Source organism: Arachis hypogaea, chromosome 11 (genome assembly GCF_003086295.3).
Source record: "Arachis hypogaea cultivar Tifrunner chromosome 11, arahy.Tifrunner.gnm2.J5K5, whole genome shotgun sequence".
Taxonomy (NCBI): Eukaryota; Viridiplantae; Streptophyta; class Magnoliopsida; order Fabales; family Fabaceae; genus Arachis; species Arachis hypogaea.
In genome coordinates, this window is record NC_092046.1 from 15,873,969 (window position 1) to 15,900,009 (window position 26,041).

The 26,041-nt window shown below is 33.3% G+C and overlaps 3 protein-coding genes across 3 annotated transcripts; 1 reads left to right on the forward strand and 2 right to left on the reverse strand.

Moving 5' to 3' along the window:
• Positions 1 to 908: 908 nt before the first annotated feature.
• LOC112720393 (lysM domain receptor-like kinase 4) lies at positions 909 to 3,102 on the reverse strand. The gene has a single exon (XM_025771331.3). It carries the CDS (start codon positions 3,048 to 3,050, stop codon positions 1,047 to 1,049), a length of 2,004 nt encoding a protein of 667 aa, XP_025627116.3. The 5' UTR covers positions 3,051 to 3,102; the 3' UTR covers positions 909 to 1,046.
• Positions 3,103 to 8,802: 5,700 nt separating this feature from the next.
• Positions 8,803 to 13,273, forward strand: LOC112720394 (uncharacterized). Its single transcript, XM_025771332.3, has 3 exons — positions 8,803 to 9,025; positions 9,159 to 9,426; positions 12,913 to 13,273. The coding sequence occupies exons 1-3, from the start codon at positions 8,977 to 8,979 to the stop codon at positions 12,968 to 12,970; spliced, it is 375 nt and encodes a 124-aa protein (XP_025627117.1). The 5' UTR covers positions 8,803 to 8,976; the 3' UTR covers positions 12,971 to 13,273.
• A 2,199-nt stretch (positions 13,274 to 15,472) lies between these two features.
• On the reverse strand, positions 15,473 to 16,754 carry LOC112720395 (fatty acid elongase 3-like). The gene has a single exon (XM_025771333.3). It carries the CDS (start codon positions 16,694 to 16,696, stop codon positions 15,602 to 15,604), a length of 1,095 nt encoding a protein of 364 aa, XP_025627118.1. The 5' UTR covers positions 16,697 to 16,754; the 3' UTR covers positions 15,473 to 15,601.
• Positions 16,755 to 26,041: the final 9,287 nt, after the last annotated feature.

The window sequence follows — 26,041 nt, forward strand, 5'->3', positions numbered from 1 at the left end:
CTAATTTGATTTTTGGATGTGTATTTAAATTGTAATGTAATATATTAATAATTAAATATATTAAATTTGAAACAGAAATTTAAAATTAAAATTAAAATTTTAAATTTTAGTTTTATTTAATTTGTATTTTGAATGTGTATTTAATTTTAGAGTAAAGTATCGTTTTTGTCCCAACATTTGGGGTAAGTCATATTTGTGTCCCTAACGTTTAAATCGTCCTATTTGTATCCTTAACGTTTATAAAAGTGATTTAATGTTATCCTACTATCAATTATACTAACAAATCAGATTATATTTTTCAATTATTCTCACTTAGATGTATTCATTCTCAATTAGATCTCACCTGGATGTGTTCGATTTTAATATTATACCCACTATTTGTGTTTAGATTCAATAATGTCCTTAGAAAGGTGAATTATGTAAATGTTGTAGGAATTAGTTTCAATATTTGATGAGCTATTTTTCGAAGTAGATCATCGATTCTATTTTCAAGAAGAGATTTTTAAAACTCAAACTAAAGCGCTCATGATGTGTAATTGACGGCACGATAACATTGAATCACTTTTACAAACGTTAGGGATACAAATAGGACGATTTAATACGTTAGGGACACAAATAGGATTTACCTCAAACGTTGGGGACAAAAACGATACTTTACTCTTAATTTTAAAAAGACACTAAATCTATTTAGAATTTTTAGATGTGTTTATTTTATTTTTTTTAAATTATTGTAATAAAAGACTGAATATTGTACAACTTTTAAAAGATACATAGATGAACAGAGTGTTTACATGCTGCAGAGTATTGGTCAAACTCTTAATAGTGATTTGATATTGCCATTTAAAATCAAAGGAACGTTTCCTAATTTTTTTTTTTTTATTTCATTTGTACGTGAAGAACATGGAAGATTATAAATAAAGTAGGAGATGATGTTTTTAGTATTTTAGAAAGGAAAAAAAGAAAGAAAGAGAAAGAGAAAGAAAGAAATAAAGAAGCTACAGATTTGTCAAAAGTCACAACATCAATTCCTTTTAGCTAAAGGTCTGCTATCCTGAGATATTAACCAAGGATTCCCAGTTCAATGAGTCCAAGGCTTTGGACAAAGATGACACAATGTCTTGCATTGAAGGTCGACTAGCTGGATCTTTCTTTATACATTTTTCAATCATTCCAATAATAAACACAGCATGCTCCGTTGCATAATTTCCTTTCAATGACGGATCCATAAATTCCTTTAGTCTTTCATGATCTCCTTCCTCTTTAACTATGCTGCTTAAAATTTCTTCTAAATTCTTCTTGTCATATTCCGCGTAGATAGCAGCAACATCTCTTCCAGTGAGTATTTCCACCACCATAACCCCAAATGCGTAGACATCAAGCTTTGTAGACACTATACCATTTTGCAAATACTCAGGAGCCATGTAATTTCTTGTCCCCACTATGTGCCTTGTCATCGAAAATTCGTCTTCCTCGCCTTGTATCGACCGGGCGAGGCCAAAGTTGGCAATCTTCGCCCTGAAATCAGCGTCTAGAAGAATGTTGTCACATTTTAAATCCTTGTGGATAAAAGGTGGAGAAGTGAAACTGTGAAGATAGTCAAGTCCTGTGGCCACATCCAATGCAATTTTTATTCTCTGTTTCCAACTCAAGAACTGGCCATTTTCCATAAAAATACAATCACTCAATGGTCCATTAGCAGCATACTCATAAACAAGATACCAATGTCCCTCGTTGAAGCTAACGCCGGAGAGGCGAATCACGTTAGAATGATTCACTTTGTTCAGCAATTGTACCTCTTTGGACACATCTCTGTTTATCTTCTTGATTGCAGCTAAATCTCCATTTATAAGGCCGCGATAAACGGACCCTTTGATCAATAATTCGGAACTGAAATCATTTGTTGCACTCTGCAGTTCCTTGAATTTGTAAACCTTGAATGATTGTGCTATGTCGGATATGATCTCTGACAATGTTTCTGAATCTTCCTCCAACTTCTTCCCCTGTTGTTTCTCAATTGCTTCAAAGCTCTTAGACACAATCACAGAATTGCCTTTCTTCTTCTTCTTTCTGATTTTGTGAAAATGCTTCCTGAAAATGATGGAGAAGAGGACTAAAACTAAGACTACACCTCCGACAACTCCGACAACCACATAGACCCAAGTCTTGCTTGAACTTCCACCAGAAGAAGACGGAGGCGGCTGCGATGGCGACAGAGACGGAGGCGGTGGAGTCATAACCGTTTGTGAACTTGATGGCTTTTCTTGAAGGGGAACCAGAAGTGTGGTAAAAGGATTGATGGTTGGTTTCTGGGAAGAAAGGCTATTAGCTTCAAGAATTGTTTCAATGGTAACACCAAATCTTTCACTAATGTGAGAAACATCATCCCCAAAGGAAACTAAGTAACTCAATAGGTACTTGAAACCTTTCTCTGTTTGATTCTTTGTAGGACAAGCACATCTAAGAGGAACTCTAAGTTTATCACCGGGTGAAAGCTTTAACTCATCGATTTTGTTTTGATCCTTCATAGCTTGACATGTTGAAAGGCCTTCAAAAGTGTTGTTAGCAATGATGAAATAGTTGTCGCCACTTTGGACCTTATAAGAAGTGTTATACTGATAATACTGATTAGCAAAACAGGAACAGTTTACAGGAACAATCACCAGCTTGTTTATTTCAAAGGTTGCGTTCTGGGAAACGGAATTCGCTTTGGAAAGCTGGGTGGGATCAATGTTCAACAAAGAAGAAATTGTAGGAACAGAGTTGTAGTTGATTTGAGACTCGAAGGTAAGGTAAGATTGGCAACTAGGTTTCAAGCCATTGCAAGTGTAACCGAGGATTGAATTTGAGTTAAGAGTTTGGGAACATGCAGTTGTGGCCACACCAATGTAAGGTTGCTGAGCTAGAATCACATAGAAATGATACAATAAGGACAAGGTGAGGACATGGATAATGATGGTAAAGGATTGCATTCTGAGTGAGGAAGAGGGAAGGATATGGAGGAACAAGGTGACGAATAAAGAAGTGTTATAGAGAATAATTATAGGTTGCATTATTTTTCGTTTAAATGTGGTCCTTTATTTTATTGATTTGGTCTGAATTTAATATTGCAAACGCGCAGTGTCTTCAAATTGCTGGTCAGAATTGGTTGTTAGAAATATTCTCTTGCTCTTGCACAACAGGCTGGATTGGGCATTTTAGACCGGGCTTTTGAACAAGTCTCTCTTATGATAGTTTGTGTGCAATTCAATCAACTTATATATATATATAATATAGTCATTTTAGTATATTTATGTTATAATGATTAGAGTAGTTATGATATTTTAAAAAATGTTAAAATTAAAGTAACGGTTTTATATTATTTAGCAATATTTTTTAAAATTATTGTTAAATAAAGTATAATTTTAGTTTTAACAACACTTGTATAATAATAATAATAATAATAATAATAATAATAATAATAATAATAATAATAGTTATTATCATTATCATTAAAGTCAATGTTTTTTTTCTTAATAATATCCTTGTGTTGTAAAATAAATAACTGATGAAGATATAATAAATATAAAGTAAATAAGTATAAATAGAAGACTCTAACTTTGATATTCACCAATATAATTATCTCATTATAATAATAGAAACTTATATATTTACTATTCTTATATATTAGTAGCATATGAAAGAGGGAGGAGAAAAGTTTAATATAAAGAGAGGAAGAAGATTTTATTGTTGTGTGTATGTTACGTGAGGATTCGTCCTCTATTTATACATACAAATATTCAATCATTCAACCTTTCATTAACTTTCAATTTGCCTTGAAAAATTATTCCTTCAGTATAGGAAAAGTTAGCCCCCAATCTCATAAATGGGCATTTAATTTGTTTTTATCACAACACTCCTTCTTGGATGCTCATTTATGAATATGCCTCGTTAAAACCTTACTAAAGAAAAACCCAGTGGGAAAAAACCTTAGTGAAGGAAAAAGAGTACAATATCCTTTAGTGATGGGGACTGCCTCATTAAAAACCTTGTCAAGAAAAACTCAATGGGAAAAAACCTGATCAAGGAAAAAAGAGTACAGTCTCCCCTTTTTGTCGACATCATTTAATGTCTTGAAACCGGCGCATCCCAATCTCATGTACCAATCTTTCAAAGGAGGATTTTGGGAGTGACTTTGTGAATAAATCTGTCAAATTATCACTTGAGCAGATCTGTTGGATATCAATTGTCCCTTGATTTTGAAGATCATGAGTGAAGAAGAATTTGGGAGAAATATGCTTTGTTCTATCACCCTTGATGTATCTGACTTTAAGTTGAGCAATGCATGCTGTATTATCTTCAAACAGGACAGTTGGAGCTATCTTATAATCAACCAGTCCACATGATGACAGAATATATTGAATCAGACTTTTGAGCCAAAAACACTCGCGACTAGCTTCATGAATCGCTAGTATTTCGGCATGATTAGAGGATGTTGCAGCAATCGTCTGTTTCGTGGACCTCCATGATATAGTTGTACCCCATATGTGAACAGATATCCTGTTTGAGATCTCCCTTTATGTGGATCAGACAAGTATCCAGCATCTGCATAACCAACTAATTGTGACTTGGATCCATAGGGATAAAACAATTCCATATCAACTGTCCCATGAAGATATCGAAAGATTTGCTTGATTCCACTCCAATGTCTCTGGTAGGAGAGGAACTATACCTTGCTAGTAAATTTACAGCAAATGATATATCAGGTAGTGTATTATTAGCAAAATACATTAGCACTCCAATGGCACTAAGATATGGTACTTCAGGACCAAGGATATCTTCATTCTTTTCTTTAGGACGGAATTGATCCTTCTCCACATCCAAAGATCTTACGATCATTGGGGTACTCAAGGGATGTGACTTATCCATATAAAATCTTTTCAAGATCTTCTCTGTGTATGTTATTTGATGAATAAATATCCAATTTTTTATATGCTCGATCTGCAGGCCGAGACAAAATTTAGTCCTTCCAAGATCTTTCATCTCAAACTCTTCTTTTAGAGTTTTTATAATTGTTGGAATCTCTTCCGGAGTCCCAATGATATTTAAATCATCAACGTACACAGCAATTATAATGAATCCAGATGCAGATTTTTTTATGAAAACACATGGACAGATATTATCATTCTTGAATCCATTTTTGGCCAGATACTCAGTAAGACGATTATACCACATTCCTCTATATTGCTTTAGACCATATAAAGATCTTTGCAATTTGACTGAGTATAACCCTTGCGAATATTCATTGGATGGTTTAGATATCTTTAGTCATTCAGGGACTTTCATATAGATATCCCGATCTAATGAGCCGTATAAGTAGGTTGTTACCACATCCATTAAATGCATATGTAGTTTATGATATGCAGATAAACTGACCAAATAACGCAATGTTATCGCATCCACTATAGGGGAATACATTTCTTCATAATCTATATCGGGCCTTTGTGAAAAATCTTGTGCTACAAGTCGAGCTTTGTAGCGCACAACTTTATTTTTCTCATTTCATTTTCTCACAAATACTCATCGGTATCCAACAGGTTTTACATCTTCAGGTGTACGGACTACAGGTCCAAAGACTTCACGTTTTGCAAGTGAGTCTAACTCAGCCTTCATGGCTTCTTTCCATTTTGGCCAATCATTTCTTTGTCGACATTCTTCGACTAATCTTGGCTCAAGATCCTTACTTTCATGCATGATATTTAATGCTACATTATATGCAAATATTTCATTGACAATTGTCTTATTTCGGTCCCATTTCTCTCCTGTAAAGACATAATTTATCGAGATCTCGTCATTTTCACAATTTTCAGGTACCTGAACGTCTTCTGGCGTTAAAATTATATCAGAATTTTGGACAACTGCAGGTGTCTTTACTATGTATTTTTCAACAAGAATAGTATTTACCTCTTTTCTCTTTCGAGGATTTTTGTCTTTGGAACCGACAGGCCTGCCACGCTTCTGACGTGTATTTGCTTCGGTGGCAATTTGTCCAACTGAGACATCAATTCGAATTGGAGTATTTTGCGCTGGTATATACGACTTGGTTATCCTCTTTGTATCAGAAAATACATCAGGCAATTCATTTGCTATTCTTTGCAAATGTATAATTTTTTAAACTTCTAGTTCACATTGCCCTGATCGAAGATCTAAATGCATCAAGGATGATGCATTCCAATTAAGTTTCTTTTCAGGAAGCTTATTCTCTCCCCCTAATGTTGGAAATTTTGATTCATCAAAATGACAATATACAAACCGGGCTTTAAATACATCTCCAGTTTGTATTTCAAGATACCTCACTATAGAAGGAGAATCATATCCAACATATATTCCCAATTTTCTTTGGGATCCCATTTTGGTGCGATTAGGTGGTGCAATGGGAACATATATTGCACACCCAAATAATCTTAAATGGAAAATATTTGGCTGCTGGCCAAAAGCTAATTGCATAGGAGAAAACTGATGGTAACTCGTTGGCCTCAAATGAATAAGTGCTGCGGCATGTAAAATAGCATGCCCCAAACCAAGGTTGGGAGATTTGTTCTCATAAGTAAGGGTCTAGCAATTAATTGGAGGCGTTTAATAAGTGATTCTGCTAACCCATTTCGTGTGTGAATATAAGCTACTGGATGTTCAACACTTATTCCATTAGCCATACAATAAGCATCAAAAGCTTGGGAAGTAAATTCACCAACATTATAAAGACGAATTGCTTTGATTGGATTTTCTGGAAATTGTGCTTTTAATCGAATAATTTGAGCCAGTAATCTCGCAAACGCCAGGTTGCGAGAAGATAATAAGCACACATGTGACCATCTCGAAGATGCGTCTATTAGGACCATAAAATATATAAAAGATTCACATGGTGGATGAATAGGTCCACATATATCACCTTGAATCCTTTCTAGGAATTTAGGGGACTCAAATCCAATCTTTACTGGTGATGGCCTTAAAATTAACTTTCCTTGAGAACATGCAGCACAACAAAATTCACTAGTTTTAAGAATCTTCTGATTCTTTAGTGAATGTCCATGTGAGTTTTCAATAATTCTCCTCATCATGGTTGTTCCCGGATGACCCAATCGGTCGTGCCAAATTATGAATTCATTTGGGCTAGTAAACTTCTGGTTTACAATGGCATGTGATTCAATTGCACTAATCTTGGTGTAATATAACCCAGATGAGAGTGAAGGGTAATTTTTCTAATATAACTTTCTTATTTGAATCATGAGTTGTTATATATAAATACTCATGATTTCCCTCATTCATTGTCTCAATATGATATCCATTTCGGCGAATATTTTTGAAACTCAACAAGTTCCTCAGAGACTTGGTAGATAATAGTGCATTATTTATTATAAATTTGTTCCTCCAGGAAACAAAATTATAGCTCTTCCGGAGCCTTCTATCACATTGCCTGAGCCAATAATAGTATTAACACATTCTTCTTTTGTCACCAGATGGTTAAAATATATATCACTTTTGAGAATGGTGTGCAAACTTGCACTATCCGCAAGGCATACATCTTCATTATATATTCTTGCCATTCTCTTCAAAGACAAATAATAATAAAATGAGTAGTATGCACAGTTAAATTGAAAACTTGATCGAAATTATTTTTCTAAGAAATACTGTACATAAAAATAATGTCATATACTAAAATTTTATTTTAAAACTTGGCACATTTAATGATTTCAAAATTCATAAACATTAATATTTCATTATTTATATACATCACATTTGAAACTTAAATACATAGAAAATAAAACTTAACAATAAGTTCTTTACATTATTTATTTACATGGATACTTAACAATTTCACATATTATTATTGGTTGTTAACAAAAAAATTATAAAAACAATATATACTTAACAAAAAATTATCAAATTTTAAGAATAATAATATCTCATTTTTCTAATCATGCTTGCAAAAAATTGCATCAAAATTTAATCTCTAATGTATTTTTTGATAAATACATATTTAATGTTAGATAATCTTGCAAAAAATTTAACATTAAATATGTATTCCTCAAAAAATACATTAGAGGTTGAATTTTGATGCAATTTTTTGCAAATATGATTAAAAAAATTAGTATTATTATTCTTAAAGTTTGATAATTTTTTGCTAAGTATATCTTTTTTTGTGATTTTTTAAAAATATTATTGGTCGTTAACAAAAAAATTAAAAAAATATATTCTTAACGAAAAATCACCAAATTTTAAGGATAATAATATCTCATTTTTATAATCATGCTTGCAAAAAATCGCATCAAAATTTAATCTCTAAGGTATTTTTTGAAAATATATATTTATTGTTGAACATTTTTGTCGCGTTTTAAAATTATTTGAAAGCATTTTTGTTCGATAGTAAAATTCAGGTACATTTTTGTTAGCATTTGAATAATTAAGGGACGTTTTTGTGGTTCAATTTTTTCGATATGGAAAGCGTGTGTGTGTCTTCCCCAGATATAGATCTGTGGGGCAAATTTTTTGTTAGTGTCAGATCCTAGAACTCCGTGTTGTTAATAGTGTATAATTTTTTTATGAAATGAGTTATAAAATCGCAGGTCTGATTTCCATTCGATTCTGACACCACACCAATGTAAAGTTTCCTCCTTTCCACAACCGAGTGCAACACCAGCTAGGCTTCGATGTACAAATTAAAAAGCGCGTTTTTGTTGGTTAATTCTATTATATTTTATTAATTTAAAATTTTAAATAGAAAATATTCCGAGATATACATTAAAAATTAAAAATCCTCATTCAAACACGTGTTAGCATATTATTGAGGGAGGCCAACAAAACAATTAAATAACCGGTCCCACCAACTATGCATCTACATCGTCTTTGGTTTTTTCTCTAATCTCTCAAACCCTTTCTTCACAATTTCTTCACTGAAAAGATTTAGCCACTTGGTAAGTTAGTAGTACCCACAAGACCAAAATGACCAGAGGACCCCATGAACCATACCCTCCACCGCCACAACCACCAGGTGCTCACGATCAATGAACATTTTCTTCTTTGTTTCCTTGTATTCTTGTTTCTATATATACAAATCGTTTCTGTAATTTTCGAAGGCACTGGAAACTTTTCTTATGAAATCAGTGGATTTTTTTTCTACCTAGGTTACGGATCTCCTTATCCACCCCCACCACCACAACCGGGGTTCCCATCGACAGCGCCACACGAACTATACCCTCCGGCGCCGCCACCACCGCAGCCACATACTGGGTACCCGCCGCCACGGCCGCCGCAGTCTCCACACCCACCACGCTATCAAGGATACCAGGGTTATTTCAATAGCGGGTATCCACCGCCACCTCCGCCGCACTCTCATGTCGTCGGACATCACCATCATGATGATGATGGCTGTTTTTCAGTCTTGAGAGGCTGGTATGATTTTTCTTTTCTTTTTTTTTTTCATTTTATTTTTCCAATTTACTGCTTGGATAATTAATAATGGATTATTAAAATTCTTAGTTAATTTAAAGTGAAATTCTTAGCCTGTGGACTGTAGCTTAGATGGTATTTCTTCTTGTAGTTATAAGTGAGGCTGGTTAAAGTTCAGACAAGAGTCAAATTGGTTTCCCAAATTTCCATTCAGTCAAAATATTCAATAGCCTGTTGCTAGAACTTAGTATTGCACATCAGCATGGGTCAAACTGCGTCAAGATAGAGAAAATGGATTAAGGACTAAGTTGGGTTAGGGACTAATGTGATGATCATAGTTAATTTGTTACTCATTCTTCTATGTAAAGGTGTTCCCTTCTTCTATGTGAGGTGGAGCGTAGGTAAGAGCAAAGACTAGATAGAATGTGGAACACGTTCCTGGTCGCTTACCAGCTTTTTACTGTTGCCTCCTATAGATATGGAAGGTAGCTTGCTTCTCTTCTCCTGGGTGGCTACCTGAACATGTTAATCTTGAAGGATCCATTTGAGCATTTACTCAACCCTTTCATAACTAAATATATTGGTCCATGGAAGAAAGCAGAAATCTAGACAACATTCATTTCTTTTATCTAATTATATTTCCATATAGAGGAGAGTAAGTGAGGGAAGGAAAAAGAAAATCTGACACTAGCTGTACGCTTCCTTTGTCGCCGTGGGTCTTGAAAATTCTCATGGTTGTAGCTCCTTTCTCGTAAGGGGCATTATTGAACTTTCCAAACTACTAGGTTTTGATTTTATTGGATTACACCATAGCCGCAAGCATGTTATCTTTCTAGCTTTTACCCTCTTTCTTCCACAGGATTAGGCTGTTAGGTTGAGGGAGTTAGTTACCTGCGACCATCAGAATGTTCCATCACAGAATCAGTTGCTATGCTCGAAGTTTCAAACCTTAAATTTTATCGCGGAATCTGGATGATAAGAGAAAACGTTCATGTGCTCCCAAGAACTACTTATACTTGGTACATATTCAGTTTTGGTATGAAAACCAATGAATGGTACCCATACGCCCCATAAGCATTACACATCTAATCATTATCTCAATCGATTATTTGGTTGATAAAATTTTGATTTTGTGTGTGATATCCACATTGCATAGAGAGATTCAATCATATGTAACATGCACAATGCATTTCTGCTTTCAAAATATATTAAAAGGATAATCTACTAATCTAAATTAAAATGATTACTTTTTGTTCAAGGTCTGAACCAAGACTTAACATTTCATTGATGAATTCCTCCTCATTTACGGGAAAGAAATATGTAATTCTTGAGTAGTCTATCTTATTGGAACTTTTCTATCTGTCTCGCTAACCAAACACATTATGCGTCTCTCTATTTGTATATTTTTGTCCCTTGTCTAATGTACCAAACACTTCCAACAGGTTTCCTTCTCTATACTATGTGTCATTCCTTGATCTCTCAGGTCCAAATTTTAGGATGGATAGACTTGTGCAATCTTGTAGCACTTACCATGAGGCGTCTTGTATTATTCAAAAGAAATCTATTGAAGACACTATGGTAGCATTTGGAAGAGACAGAGACTGAAATAAGTCTCTGTATTGTGTTTGGTGTAAAAGTGTACAGGACTGAGTTATGTCTTAGTATTCTATTTGTTTTTTTTTTTTTTGTGACTAGTATCCTATTCAGTTTAAAATAAATACAGAGACTTAAATAAGTAAAATTACTAAAATATCCTCATTAATTAAAAAAATTAAAAAGAACCTTACTTACCCCCTAGTCTTTCTCCTCTCTTCACTGAATCTCAACAATCACACCCCTTATTCCGCTCTCTTCTTTGCTTCGCTACATATTCCACTCTTCATCGCCGATTCCAATGGCTTCTGCCTCCGTCAATAACAATCACACCCCTTATTCCAATGCTCTTTCTCGCACTCCCATCGCCGTCGCCCAGCACCCACGTCGTTCTCGCGCTCTGTCGCCGTCGCCTAGCACCCACGTCTTCTCGCACCCTCACGCTCTCTCTCGCACTCCGTCACTGTCACCCAGCACCCGTCGGCGGCTCCTCTTTCTGCGCCGCTGTCTCCTCCTTCCTTCCTCTCCTTTCTTCTCTTCTCCCGCTGTTCTGATTTTGAGATATATTTGATATTATTGTTGTTGGTATTATTGTTTTGATTTTGATAGTGTTGATATTATTGTTGTTGGTAATGATGGATGCAAGGAGGGATGATGGCTGAAGTAGTAGGAATGAGAGATGGGGTGGAGTTGGGATGTGAGAGATGGTGGTCCTTGCAGCGGCGATAGGGCAGAGGTGGTGGTTGAAGAACTGAACGAGGGTAAACTTGGAATTAATAATTTGGGATAAGGGTATTTTGGGAAGAAATTATAGGTTAAAGTTTTAGTCTCCGTCCCGAAAAATTTCAGTTTTCTGTGTTCTCACTTTTTAGAGGTACTGAAATATTGAAATTTTGGAGACGGATACTGATATTTTAGTATCAATCTCTGGGCCAACAAACATGATACTGAGTCCTAGTCTTTCGGTCTCCATTCCAGTACCTCAAAACAAACGCTACCTAAGATAATTAAATCTCCACTTCATATAAGAATTTGGAATTTGCAATCCTTAGATAAGATCGGTTTAGGATCATAGAATCTTTGTCTATCTAGGAGGATTGTTGGACTCAATGGTGGACTATATCTTCTTGGATATAATATCAATTTGGTTCTAGAATTTTCACCGATAATCAATTTGTCCGAGTTTTAATAATAAATCAAGTTAGTCCCTCGAACATATATTATTTTGATGTTAGTGAAGTATTGGAAATGGAGCGTTCGAACAATGGTTGAGTTGTCTCTGTGTGATCTCAAGGTCATTGGTTCAAGCTGTGGAAACAATCACTGATGTAGTTATCATGTTAGGTTGCGTACATTACACCTTTTGGGTGCGGCCTTTCCTTGGACCTTGTATTAACGCGGCATGCTTATGCACTGGGCTGCCGTTAGTGAAGTATTGATGAGGTCTCTTAAGTATTACAGGCCACAATGATTTCTGGCATTGATAGGCCATGCTACTATGCCATGTGGCATTTAGCGGCCCACATTAGCACCCCTCTAATAGTGTCAAAACAGAATTTGTACGAGGGACTTGATTCATGGTTGAAAACCCAAGGACTAAAATATTGTTTTTTTTTTTTTTTTAAATGACCTTGGTTGTACGGAAAAAGACCTTGGAGAGGATCAAATTGATCATTATCTCTATCTTCTTGTATACTATTTAGGCTTTTTACTCTTCATTAGTCGTAATCTATGTAATTGTTTTATTTCAGCTTGAAAAATCGACTTGTCATTTTCTCAAATTACAGAATCCATGATATGTTTCCTTAACTTGGTTTTTCCACTTCATGCATTGTTTATTTTTATGGTGCCATGCTGCTAACTGAGTTACTGAGAGGCCTTTGTTTCCCTGTACAGCGTTGCAGCGCTGTGTTGCTGTTGTCTGCTAGAGGAGTGTTGTCGCTGCTGCTTTTGATTATGTGGCTGAAAACTGAAGTTGGCTCATAATCAACTTGGTTATAGAACTTGGATATCTATGGAATATATGCAATAAAAGCCCCGAACGTTCATAGACTCTATATCATGTGTATCAGTGTATGTCCATACGAAGTTATCAATTATTTCACAAAGTATTTGTGTATAACTTCTGAGACGCATTAGCATTATCTACAACGAATGCAAACAATATTATGTGCACTGCATTTGTGTAAGATAATTCTCCATCGCAGTTGTAAAAGATGATATATATTATAGAAAATCACACCATAGCTTTGAACTACTTTATCCGTTCTCTTTAATTTATCACTTTATTAGAAAGCACAAATGTTAAAAAGAGCGAACATATCAAATAAGAGTTTAATTTTTATATGAGTAGAGGAGGAAGAGGAAGAGTTTTGAATTATGCAAAATCTATCAGAATAAAAATACATTCAAAATTTTTAAAAATATATTCAGATATCTTCGTGTTACATCCAAATTTGTTACAAATACAGAAAAATATTTTCTTTAATGCTGCATTTTTTTCTTCTTTTTTTCTTATTTCTTTCTTTCTTTTAGTTAAATGAATGTAAGTTCATCCTCTTCTAAGTAATTTTGCAGCATTATGTATTTTTTCTTCTTCTTTGTTTGATTTTTTTTTGTTTTTATTTTTTGTAAGAGTAAAACAAGAAGAAACTTGATAAGGTAAAATAAAAAGAAAAAGATGAATAAGAAAAAAAAGGAGATAATGATGATAATGAAAAAAAAAAAGAAGAAACAGTAGAAGATGAAAAAGAGGAAGAGAAAGAGTTTTGAATTATGCAGAACTTATCAGAATAAAAATACATCAAAAAATTCTTAAAATACACTCAAATATCTTCATGTTACACCCAAATATTTTTGTGTTACACCCAAATTTACTGCAAATACAAAAAAAATATTTTTTTTCAATGTAGAACTTTTACATTATATTCAATTCAAACCATCAACGATAAAACATTATTCACCTATAGAATCATAAACTACTAATGAAAAAATTAGCTTGAAGAAATTCCAATGAAAAAGGAGGAAGAGGAGGAGAAGGAAGTGGTGGTTTTAGTGACGACGATAACAAAAGAGGAGAAGAAGAAGAAGAGGAGGAGGAGAAGAAGAATAAGAGGAGGAAGAAGAACGTGCAGCAAGAAGAAGAAGAACGTGCAATAACGGCTCGAAGCGCGTGAATATAAATAACTTGTATAGAAAAATGATTGTATGTAGAGAATTATTTTTTTATATACTGATAGTGTAAAATATTTTATAAAGTTAAATTTTATATGTTTTTTTAGACAATTATTCATGTAGTCAATAAAAAAAATATTATTTTTGCATTTGATACATGTGTAAAATTAATTTTTGTTAACAGTGTGTCAAAATTAAATTCTTAAAATAATATCTAAAAAAGAGATGAAAATTTATTTATAGATAATTAAATATTTTTTAGGAGAATGTGCTATTTTATTTGTATTAAGTTGTTGAAATAGATTATACACACTTCTTTTCATTCTCTTCACACAAATATCTCTTCATAATAGAATTTATCTCCCTAAAAGATGATAAGTTGATAACTACTGATAAAATGATTAAGTTAACAAATTGAGTCTGTTTTTATTAAAATTGACATTTTAAATTGTAAATGTTTTTGTAATAGCTAGATTTTGAGTAACCTTAAATCAATAATTCCTAATTGAAGATATCTGAATCTTTCCACTCCTTAACTTTGTAATTTTATTCTAGACTGAATTTTTTTTTTCATCAATTAGTTTACACGGTTTGCGGATTACACGGTAATTTTATTTTATTTTTTTGGGATAATTCACACCTATAAAATAAACTTAACTCAAAATTACACCAATATCCTAAACTGAATTTGGTTACATACATATTTCTTTTACAATTCTATGTACAAAAAAGCACTAAAATTTCCAACCAGTACACAGATATATAGCACCCAACTCCAACTGAAATTTATTCGAAGCATCATGGAATATCTGGCATGTGCTTCGTATCTTGCTGCTATGCAGTGACTTCATTATTTCAAGTTTCAACCTAACGTGAGATGAATATTCTACGCGATATGCATCCTCAAATAAAGTGATAACCAAACACAACAAATTCTCAATCATATTCATTACACGTAATTGACAAAACTTTAATTTTCTACATTATTGTAGTTTCAATTATTTCTATACTTAAAAAAGTGGTACTTTCCACTTTCTACTGTTTTTGTCTTAGCTATACTTTTGTACAAAAAGTGACCAACCATTAACCTGGAAATTTTGGACCCAAACAGCAGCATAGACCATAGAGAGTGCCACTCATTTTCTGATCCTCAGCTTACAATTATCATTATCTACTCCTCACCGCTTTGAAATAACTGTCTACTCGATAAGATGAGGATTCATCACAAGTTATTTTTACGTGAAGCTATTAGATCGATAATAATTTAATTAAATATATTAAATTATCTAATATTTTTCGTCTATTAACTTTACGTAGAGATAATTATAAGGGAGTCTTCACCCTTTCATAAATTAGTACATTGGATTTTTGAATGGACAAACTATGAGGGACGGAAGGGAATAACTGATTTTCAATTTCCAGAGATCAAAACAGGGCACGATGAGCGAGCCTTGGACTCAGCCTCACGAGGATCACGATCACAGTCACCATGAATAATCTTTCTCTCCCTCTTGCCAAAAACATAAACCCTCACATAGAAGTTGAGGAACAGCAACAACACAGCGCCGTTGAGGACAGAGTTGAAGACCCACGCGCCAATCCCATTGCACCCACCCTTGAAGAAGAAGTGGAGCAAGAAAACCCCAACGTGGCACGCAACGTTGCAACCGAGGAGGGCGATCTGGCAGTTGAGGACGAACGGAAAACAGGCGCCGCGGAAGCCAATAGCTGTCCAGAACTTGTAACCGTAGACGAGGGAGTAGACAAGAGTGGCGAAGAGGATTGCGAGGACCTGAAAGGACTGAGAGAATTCGAGCCACAAAAATGACGTGAAGGCGGAGATGGAGTGGTTAAAGACTTGAAAAAACAACAACCTGCGACGTCTTAAGATTGCGAGAATGGTGGTGAGCATATGGAGGAAGCGGGAGAGATAGTAGAGGTAGGACCAGAAGAACACCCGGCCGGAGGGGCGAGTGCCCAGTGGGAAACAGAGTAGCCACTCCAAGGGAGTCTTCGTGCGGCGCCAGAACCACCGGGTGTCGCGGATCTCTGCCGCGGCGGAGAGGAATATGCCGGCGAAGATTGTGGCGGAGAGGAGGGACAAGGCGAGGCTGTGGAGGGCGGGGAGGGGGCCGAGGGGAAGAGGACGGCGGAGGGGGCGGAGGAGGAGGGATAGGGAGAGGGAGACAAGGAGGTAGAGGGATATGGAAGAGAAGAGGAAGGACCACGTGGAGCCCCACGATTGGGTGTGGCTCCAACGGAAGCCGACAATTGAAGGGTGCTCCGAGAGGTAGAAGGTGATCAGGGCGTGGATCGACGGTGGAGGCGACGGCGGCGGTCGGTTGCCCATGGAGTGCGGTGGCGGTCGTGGTATAGTCACTTGGGCTTTTTCATTTGTTCGGAAACTGCGTCTGAGAGACACTGGGATATAGCGAGGCTGCCAGTGCCAACTGCCAAGCAGCGCGATGATTAAACAATTACTCCATTTGTGAGAGAAAAAGATCATATATAGTACCGCACCTATTCATTATTTTTATTTATTTATTAAATGTGTAACAAAATAATAAAAATTAAATTAATTGAGATAGTAAATAATTTATAACTTTAATTAAAATATTTTGAATTTAAATTTTTAAAATATCATTTTTTGAATTATATATCATAAAAAATATTTAAAAAAAGAGACCAACTCTTCTAATATCTTCGTTATATATAATATAGATATATAAAAATAATTACAATAGCAAACAGAATAGTTATTTAAATTGTTATCTAAGTATCTAACAAATTTGAAGTGTGAAAATATTTTAGTCATTGTTGTCAGACTCTCGAGTTTACGAGTTTAGGTAGTGAAAGCGAATTAATTCGGACACAAACTTGTTTTTGGATAAACTCGGGTAGACTCGAGTAAACTCGCATAAACTCAGTCAAACTCATGAGTTTACGGGCGAGTCGGCAAATTTGCTTTGTTTGGATTTTTTTGCAAAAACGGAGCCGTTTTGGGTCCAAAAAAAGAGGGAAAAAGGCAGCAACGTATGAACGTAACCCTAAATAGCTAAATTTCTCACTTTTTTCGTCGCACTCACTCAGTCACTCTCTTTTCCAAGCCCTCTTAGCGTTTCGTCTGTCTCTCGCCGCCGTTCGCCATTTGCCGTTCTCCAAATAGCTCGTCACTGCCCTCTCTCTCTCTCTCTCTCTCTCTCTCTCTCTCTCTCTCTCTCTCTCTCTCTCTCTCTCTCTCTCTCTCTCTCTCTCTCTCTCTCTCTCTCTCTCTCTCTCTCTCTCTCTCTCTCTCTATATTAACTCTATTATGCATCAAAGCTCGTGAACTCGTGGAGTCTCTGTCGTCGCCACGCTACCATCGTTCGTCACATCCTCTTTCGATCGTCATGTCCTCTGCCGGTTCGTCGTGTACTTTGCCAGTTAGTCGTGTAGTCTTTCGTCATTCGTTCTTGTCTGCTTGCACAGCATAGGAATTCCTGGTTCCTCAACTGAGCCTACTCCATTCAGCCATTCAGATTCAGGTATGTTTAAAAAAAAATAGTTACTGAATTGCTGCATGTTGTAGTTGTTACTTGTTAGTATTAGTTTAGTCTATTCTTAATTGCTACTTCTTGTAATTTGTAGTTATTACTTATTAGTGTTAGTTAATTGTTACTTGTTACTAAATCTGAATGTTTGAAACTCTGAAATCTCAAATCTCAAATCTGAATTTACCAACTTTGATAGTGGATAACTTTACAACTGTTAGTGGATAACTATGTAATAACTAAAGGATTTGAACGTGTGTTCTAAGGTACTTGTTATAATTGTAGTATTATGTTAATTTATTATGTTTTTTTATGTTGAAATTATTGAGTTTTAATGCCTATATTTGAGTAGACATATATCTTATATACGATATATATTTTTTACAAAAAAAACTATAACAGGTAAACTCATACGAGTCTACGAGTCGAGTATGTGAGTCGAGTCTAGGTCAACTCCACGAATTTACCTAGACTCGCGAGTTTAACAACTTTGATTCTACTATATATTTGTTGTATAAAAGTTTTAAAAATTATATTGGTAACAATAAATTTCTGTTAACTTTGTTAATATCCACAATTTTAATATAGAAAAATATAGGTAGACAATAAAAATATTAAATAATATGAACAATGAATATATCAAATATTCAATTCAATAGGTGTGCAGATGATTATTCTAATATTAAAATTTAGATAAATAATTTAAAGTGTAATATGTTATTAAAAAAATAATTAGTTACCTAACATAACCCTTTTAATATTGTTGAGGAGTTAAGTGCCTAATCAATATTTTTTTAAGACAAAACTAACGCAAAGTATTACTCTTTTGAAATTAGTCTCACGCTAACATACGTTTCATCTAAAATTAGTAAGAAATGCATCACTTTATTTTCAAGTAAAATGTAATACAATTAGCCTTTTCTAAGACTATAATAATTATTTTTTTATATGGTGTACAAAATTTATATGTTGTTCCCTCCCCATCAAAAGATAACATGAAAAAAACGGTTTCCTAGCTAGTTATGTGAAGTTAAGAATATCTTTATGACAAGAAGGAGCAACACTTTGAAGATGCTTAGCCCAAAACTTCAAATATTTGATACTCATTATATTATATTTTCTTTAAAATAGAATTCTAAAATTTTAAATTCATTCCCCTCTGATCTGAGGCGCTGATCGTATTCGGGGTTTTTTTTTTCGTTTTTGTTTGACTGTTAGTTTTCTTAAAAACAATTTGTGTGTTTTGCTAAATAATTTATTAATTTTCTTAAAACACACAAATCTGTTAACACAAACACCTCTATCATCGATTTAGGTTTTTCTTTTGTGTTTTGCTAAATAATTTATGCGTTTTTTCCTATAGAAATTTATTGTGTTTTTGGGTGAAGCTTTTCATATCATTAACTAATTTAATGCACAATAAAATATATTATTTAACTAAAAATAATAAATAAAAAATATAATTATTTTATAATAAACTAACATGACAAATAAAAATAATTTCATATCATTAACTAATTTAATCCATAAAAAATATATTATTTAATAATAGATTAACAAATAAAAATTATAATTATTTTATAATAAATTAACACGACAAATAAACATTATTTCATATTATTAACTAATTTAATACACACAAAAAAATATTATTTAATTAAAAATAACAAATAAAAATTTATAATTATTTTATAATAAACTAACATGACAAATAAAAATTATTTCATATATACTTAATCAAATTTTAATCGTCTACCCTTTTAACAAATCTCATTCAAATAAATACTAAACATCTAATTAACTAAAACTAAATAAATCAAAATATATTAATTAATTTCTTATTAAAAATAATAGATACATAAACTGACCTCAAAATTTAGTGCTCCAGCCACATATTAGATTGCATTCAGTCTATTAATATTTTTTCATTAGACGTAATCTCCTCATCTAACTATGCTTTTAAAACTATCCAAGACTCTAGAATATAAGAAATGAAGCAATAGTTTTCACTTACACACCCCTTATATGGTGGTAGATGACATCTTAGGTACTATGCCCTTTTTTCCATTACGGATGTATCTCGGGTACACCCGATCTCTGCCTTCTGATTTCTGAACGAATCCCTTTACCACTTGGGTTATGCTTTGCTGTTGTGTTTCATATTTAGTGTACTCAGGATGTTTGTTTAACATGCTTTTGGGTAATATATTCGAAATATAATTGTTATTAGATAAACGTAGTGTTACAGATTACACCTTTTTTGTAAATATTATATTTAAATAATTAAAATAAAAAAATCACAAATTATAAAAACGTACTACCCTGCCACTATTTATATATTAATAGACAATACTAGATTTGTTAGTAAATAGTGACAGGATTCTACAATTTATGTATTTTTGTAAAGTATATTACTCTATCATGATTTATGTACAATTTCAGTTTAAAATTAATTCATAAATTGTCCCTCCCTACCACAATATATCTTTGAGGTAAATTGAATACTCTAACACAGTTTATATAAATAATTAAAAAAAGACTTTTGTGTATTTTATTTTCGAAAAATCATATAAAATCGATTTTCTAATAATTTATTTATGTAAAAAAAAACTTTAAATTTATTATCAATTTAATTTCAAATCTCTAAGTTTAATTTATATTTCATTTGCCAAAACCACTAATAAAAAACATAAGTCATAGTTTGCTTCAAAAGGACAACAAGCATGATAATTACTCCTGGGAAGCTTCGTTTGAATTTTATTGTTGGTTTCTCTTTAAATCTCAATTTTGACTTCTTCTTCGTAACATAATTTTCAAATATTTGGTTATTTTTCATCCCGTTTCTCAAAATACCAGATCTATTACCATATAAAAAACAATTTGCACATTTTTTACACTATTCCTCTTGCGGTCCCTCCTTCTCACTTTCTCTATATATTTTATTAAAAAATTTTAAGAAGTTAATATTTTTTTGTTAATATTAATCTAATATTTTTAATTAATAATTTATTTTTATATTATTTAAATTTAAAGTTTAATATTTAAAATTCAATATACAATATATAAAATATTAATTAAAAATAATAAATTTTATTAATAATGTAACATTATTATTATTATTCTATTCCCTTTTATATGGGTTGGGTTATCATCATGGGAGGCATATTCGTCTTAAATTCATTTTGATGCTGAGGACTGAGGAGCGGTCAAATCAACTTTGGAAACTGGCTTGATTGTATGATACGTTACGTTGACGGCGTGCAATTGCCAAATTAAATGCTTGTGTCCGTAAGCTTACTAAATTAACAGCAACTAAATGAGAATCGTGATTGAGACAGAAAATGATTAACTTGGATCTAAAATGAGAAAATTTTATAAAGAAATAGTTGATAGAATAGAACTGTAACGTGGGAAAAACTTATTTTCTGTTGTATTTCAAGTTTTAAAACTTTAATTTATTCGTAGGTATTTTAAAATACCCATCTTCAATGAATTTTTATTACCACCATAGAGGGTGGTTAGTGAGAACGAATTTCAAATTCTCATATGTTATGAGAATCAATGTTACCATTAAAAAAAAAAATAAAATACAAACAAATGAGTAATTCTTGGCATACAAGCGATTAAGGCTTGTAAGGTTTACAAGTTCAATTAAAACTAACGCTCAAAACACGCTTCGAACCATTCTTCTTCCTCTTCGTCTTCTCCTTCTTCTTTTCTTTCGTTTCTTGCCTTCTCTTTCTCCTTCTTCTTCTTCTTCTTGCTGCACGTTCTTCTTCCTCTTACTCTTCTTCTTCTGCTTTTCTTTCGTTTCTGCACGTTCTTCTTCATCGTCTTCCTCTTTTTCTTCATTTACGTTCTTTCTCTCTGTTTTATCTTTTTTTTTTCGATTTTTCATGGTGAAATCGTTTTTGAAGAAGAAGAAGCAGTAGAAGATGAGGAGGAGAAAGAGAAAGAGTTCTGAATTATGCATAAGATGTATTTTAACAAATTTTTGGTGTATTTCTTTAAATCCTTTGGGTGTATTTTCTGTAATCCTTTGGGTGTATTTCTATAATCGTTTGGGTAAATTCCTGTAACCGTTTGGGTGTATTTCTGTAATCATTTTGAGTGTACTTCTGTAATCGTTTGGGTATATTTCTAAAGTTCCATTATCTTCAAAAGAATTACAGAAATACACCCAAAGGATTACGAAAAATACACCCAAAGTATTTAAGAAATACACCCAAAATTCGTTGCATAATTCAGAACTACTCTTTCTCTTTCTCCTCATCTTCTGCTGCTTCTTCTTCTTCAAAAGGATTTCAAAGCTTGATTTCAGAAACTATGAAAATCGAAAAAAAAAACGAAGAAGAAGAAGAAGAGGAAGAGGAAGAGGAAGAGGAAGAGAAGAAAAGGAAGAGGAAGAGGAAGAGAAAGAAGAAGAAGATGAAGAAAAGGAAGAAGAAGAAGAACCGTTTTGAGTGTAGCGCTTTGAAAATAGAAAACGTTGAATAACGCATTAAAAGACCTAGTAACTTGTAAGACTTGTAAGTCAAAAAGACTTGTATGTGTAGCACTCCTCCAAACAAATTTATAATTATAACTACCCTTTAGGCATCTTAATTTCATTTGTTATACATTCAATTAGTGCAAAACCCTGCAATGAAAAAGACCACACTCTATATTACAACAATTCAATTGTATGTATATGATTGATAAGTTTATTGACATTTCGATTTCTAACGACATAATTTCAATAAGAAATAAAAGTCTATTTTTAATATCACTTAAAAATGTAAATTCAATATAAAAGTGATAAAGAAATAGAGATATCACTAGTGAATTTTATTTTGGTTCAGTGAATTCTCTTCTATTTTACATCAGCCTTTCTATAAAGACACTACTCATATGAAAATGACAAAAATATTTTTTTTATAAATTATTTATTTAGTGACAGTTAAAAGTTTCTCTGAAAAATATAAATTAATAATAAAAGCATACATTTTGAATAAAATTAAATTAACAAGTAAATTAAAAAATTTGACAGAAGAAATAATTATTATTTTTTTTTTGAAAAAGGAGCTCGACACAAATAGTGGAGCAAGCAACAATGACAAAAGATAAATAAAAGGAAAATTAGCTGAGACACCAATTATGGCCGAAACACCTCTATGTCATCTCTGGCATTGCCATCAACAACAAAAAGGGTCTGCACCTAACCACTCAGTGTAACTCTGAAAAGACATGTTCATAATCTCCTCCACTCGTTTTTCTTTATTCTAAAAGATCCTCCTGTTCTGCTCCAACCAGATGTTCCATAGAATGGCACAGAAACTCAACATCCATCTCTTGCACTCCTCCTTCCTGTATGATATCTCAGTCCAACTTTGAAAATGCTCTTTGATCGTACCCGGATAAGCCCATAATACACCAACATATGATATCCAAGCACATCATACCTGCCAAGAGAAACTGCATCCAAGAAACAAGTGGTTGCCATTTTCATCACCTCTATTACATAAAACACATAAAGTATCTGCTTGGTTGATAACTCCGAATCGAATTAGTCTCTCCTTCGTATTGACCCTATCAGTCAAGACAAACCAAACAAACAACTCCACTCTAGGTGGTAGAAGCCCTTTCCAAATAGTCTTAGTAAAGCTGTAACTGGATATATCCTCTGGCGCCATTTCCACCTGCAACACCTGCACAAATGAGTTAGTAGTAAAAACACCTTGTTTATCATATTTTCACACGACTCTATCCTCTCTGCCATATACAAGTTTGACTAGTCTCAGAGTATGGTGAAGCTGGTTCACTAGTTCCAATTCCCATTGAAATAGTTCCCGCCTCTATTGGAAGTTCCATATCCAGTCTAACCCATCCCAGAATCCACAATCCCCTATCACAGAACCTTTTTGGTTTGAAACAGAGAAGAGCCTTGGAAAACGAAATTTGAGGGACCCTCCACTAATCCAGACATCCTCCTAGAACCGAGTACATCTCCCATCACCCACCTCCATAGACAATCCAGTAATCATCTTCTGTCTAACTTCTTGATTCTTGAATTGTAGCTTGCAAATATCCTTCCACGGGCCTCCCCGATCAGGCAATTTCTGAGAGGATAGAAACTCATTTGGATTCAAGTTATTACAAGAGCAAACTACCCTCTTCCACAACGGACACTCCTCTTTTGAGAACCTCCACCACCACTTAAACAGAAGGGCTGTGTTGCGAACCGTAGCATCCCCAACTCCTAGCCCGCCTAGTCGCTTAGGAGTCTGCACCACTTCCCACTTAACCATTGCCATACCATTCCTCCCGTCCTCCTTACTCCAGAGAAATCTTCTTTGCAAGGCAATTAGTTTTTCTGCAACCGCTTTCGGCATCTTGTATAGGCTCAAATAATACACCGGAAGGCTATTCAGCACAGATTTGATAAGCACCAACTTACCAGACTTATTTAGCACCTTCGCTTTCCAGATGCTCAGCTTTTCCTCCATTTTGTCTATTATTGGCTTCCACGTCTTAACCAACCTCGGGTTCGCACCCAATGAGATGCCCAGATATTTAACCGGTAGAGTGTCTTGCTTGCAGCCTAGCACACTACACATACATTGAACCCACTGCTCATCACAGTTGATGGGAATCAAACTCGATTTATCAAAATTTATGCTTAAGCCCGACATTAACTCAAAGCAACGAAGCAGCCTCTTATAATTCTTGATGGTCTCTTCCTCAAGAGGGCAGAATAAGATAGTATCGTCAGCAAACTGGAGGTGCGACAACTCAATATGGTCTCTCCCCACCAACAACGGCGATATGCGACCGTTCCTAATAGCCTCTCCCAGCATTTTATGCAGGACATCAACAACAAGCACAAACAAGAACGGAGACAAAGGATCACCTTGTCGCAATCTCCTTTCCAATTTGAATGGCTTGGAAGGCGAGCCGTTTATCAAAATTGACATGGTACACGAACTGACACATTCCATAATCCAACCCCTCCATCTTCATCTAAACCCCATCTTCTGCAGCACTAGGTCTACGAAACTCCACTTTACTCTGTCATAAGCCTTCTGGAAGTCTAGCTTTATTATTGCCGCTTCCTTCTTTCTCGACTTGATCCACTGAACCGTTTCACACGCAATAAGGGCCCCATCATGAATCTTTCGACCCTTGACGAATGCACTTTGCGTCTCACCTACTAGTCATGGCATAACTGCTCTCATCCTCCGATAATAATTAATATTAATTCAAACAACACTAAATTTATTAAATAATACAAAATATTTTTTTCAAAATCCTGATTTTGCAATAAGTTTTATTCAAGGAATTTAAAAATAAATAAGAATTTTTAGATTAAAAATAAAATAATTGACAATAAAAATCGATAGATTAAAATATAGATCTTCAAAAATAAGAAAAAAAAAATTATTAAAAATTATAAAAATTACAAATAAAAACTTAACTCGTAAAAATTTATTAAATTCGTAAATTGAGAAAAAATATCAAAATAATAATAAAATGAAAGAAGAAAAATAATACTATAAAGTTTATAAAAAATAAAATAATTCTCTAATAAAAATTTTGTTAAAATTTAAATTTTAAACAAATTAAAAAAAGTTGATATTAGAGTCAAAATAATTATTTCAACAATATGACAACACTTTTTAATAAAGATAATATTTTAAAAGATCACCAAAAAAGATTTCAGTCCTAAAAAGAATGTTTGTTACCACCATCCAAAAATATTATTTTTGAATAGAAAAATGTAATTTGATAAAAGATCGGGGTTAAAAATAGTAATTATATAAGTTTGTTGTATTTTAAGAAAAAAGTAAAAGTTTTAGAGTGAACTAAATATTTTATAAAGGTTTAGGATTATTTTTATAAATATGAAGCTAAATTAGTAATTTTATAAAATATTGGGTTAAAAAGTAAAATATTTAAAAAGCTTGAGAACTAAAATGATTTTTTCTAAAAATTAAGAATAAAGTCTTACAAACTAATTTTTAATATCAAAATAAATATATTAATATTAATACTCTTTTATTATTATTATTATTATTATTATTATTATTATTATTATTATTATTATACTCATACTAATTTAATTATTATTCATTTTATTAAAGATATTATTTTATAACGAAAGAGAGGTAAAACAGTTATAATTTCTAAAAGTTTTAGAAAGACAAAGTTAAATTAAAAATCTTATGATTCTTCTTTTATAAGACATTTAGGGAAAGTCAAGAAAACTGTGTGAAAATAATTTGAGATATTGAAAGTAAGAAAGTAAAAGAATGGATAAAGAAAAGCAAATGATTAAAGGGATC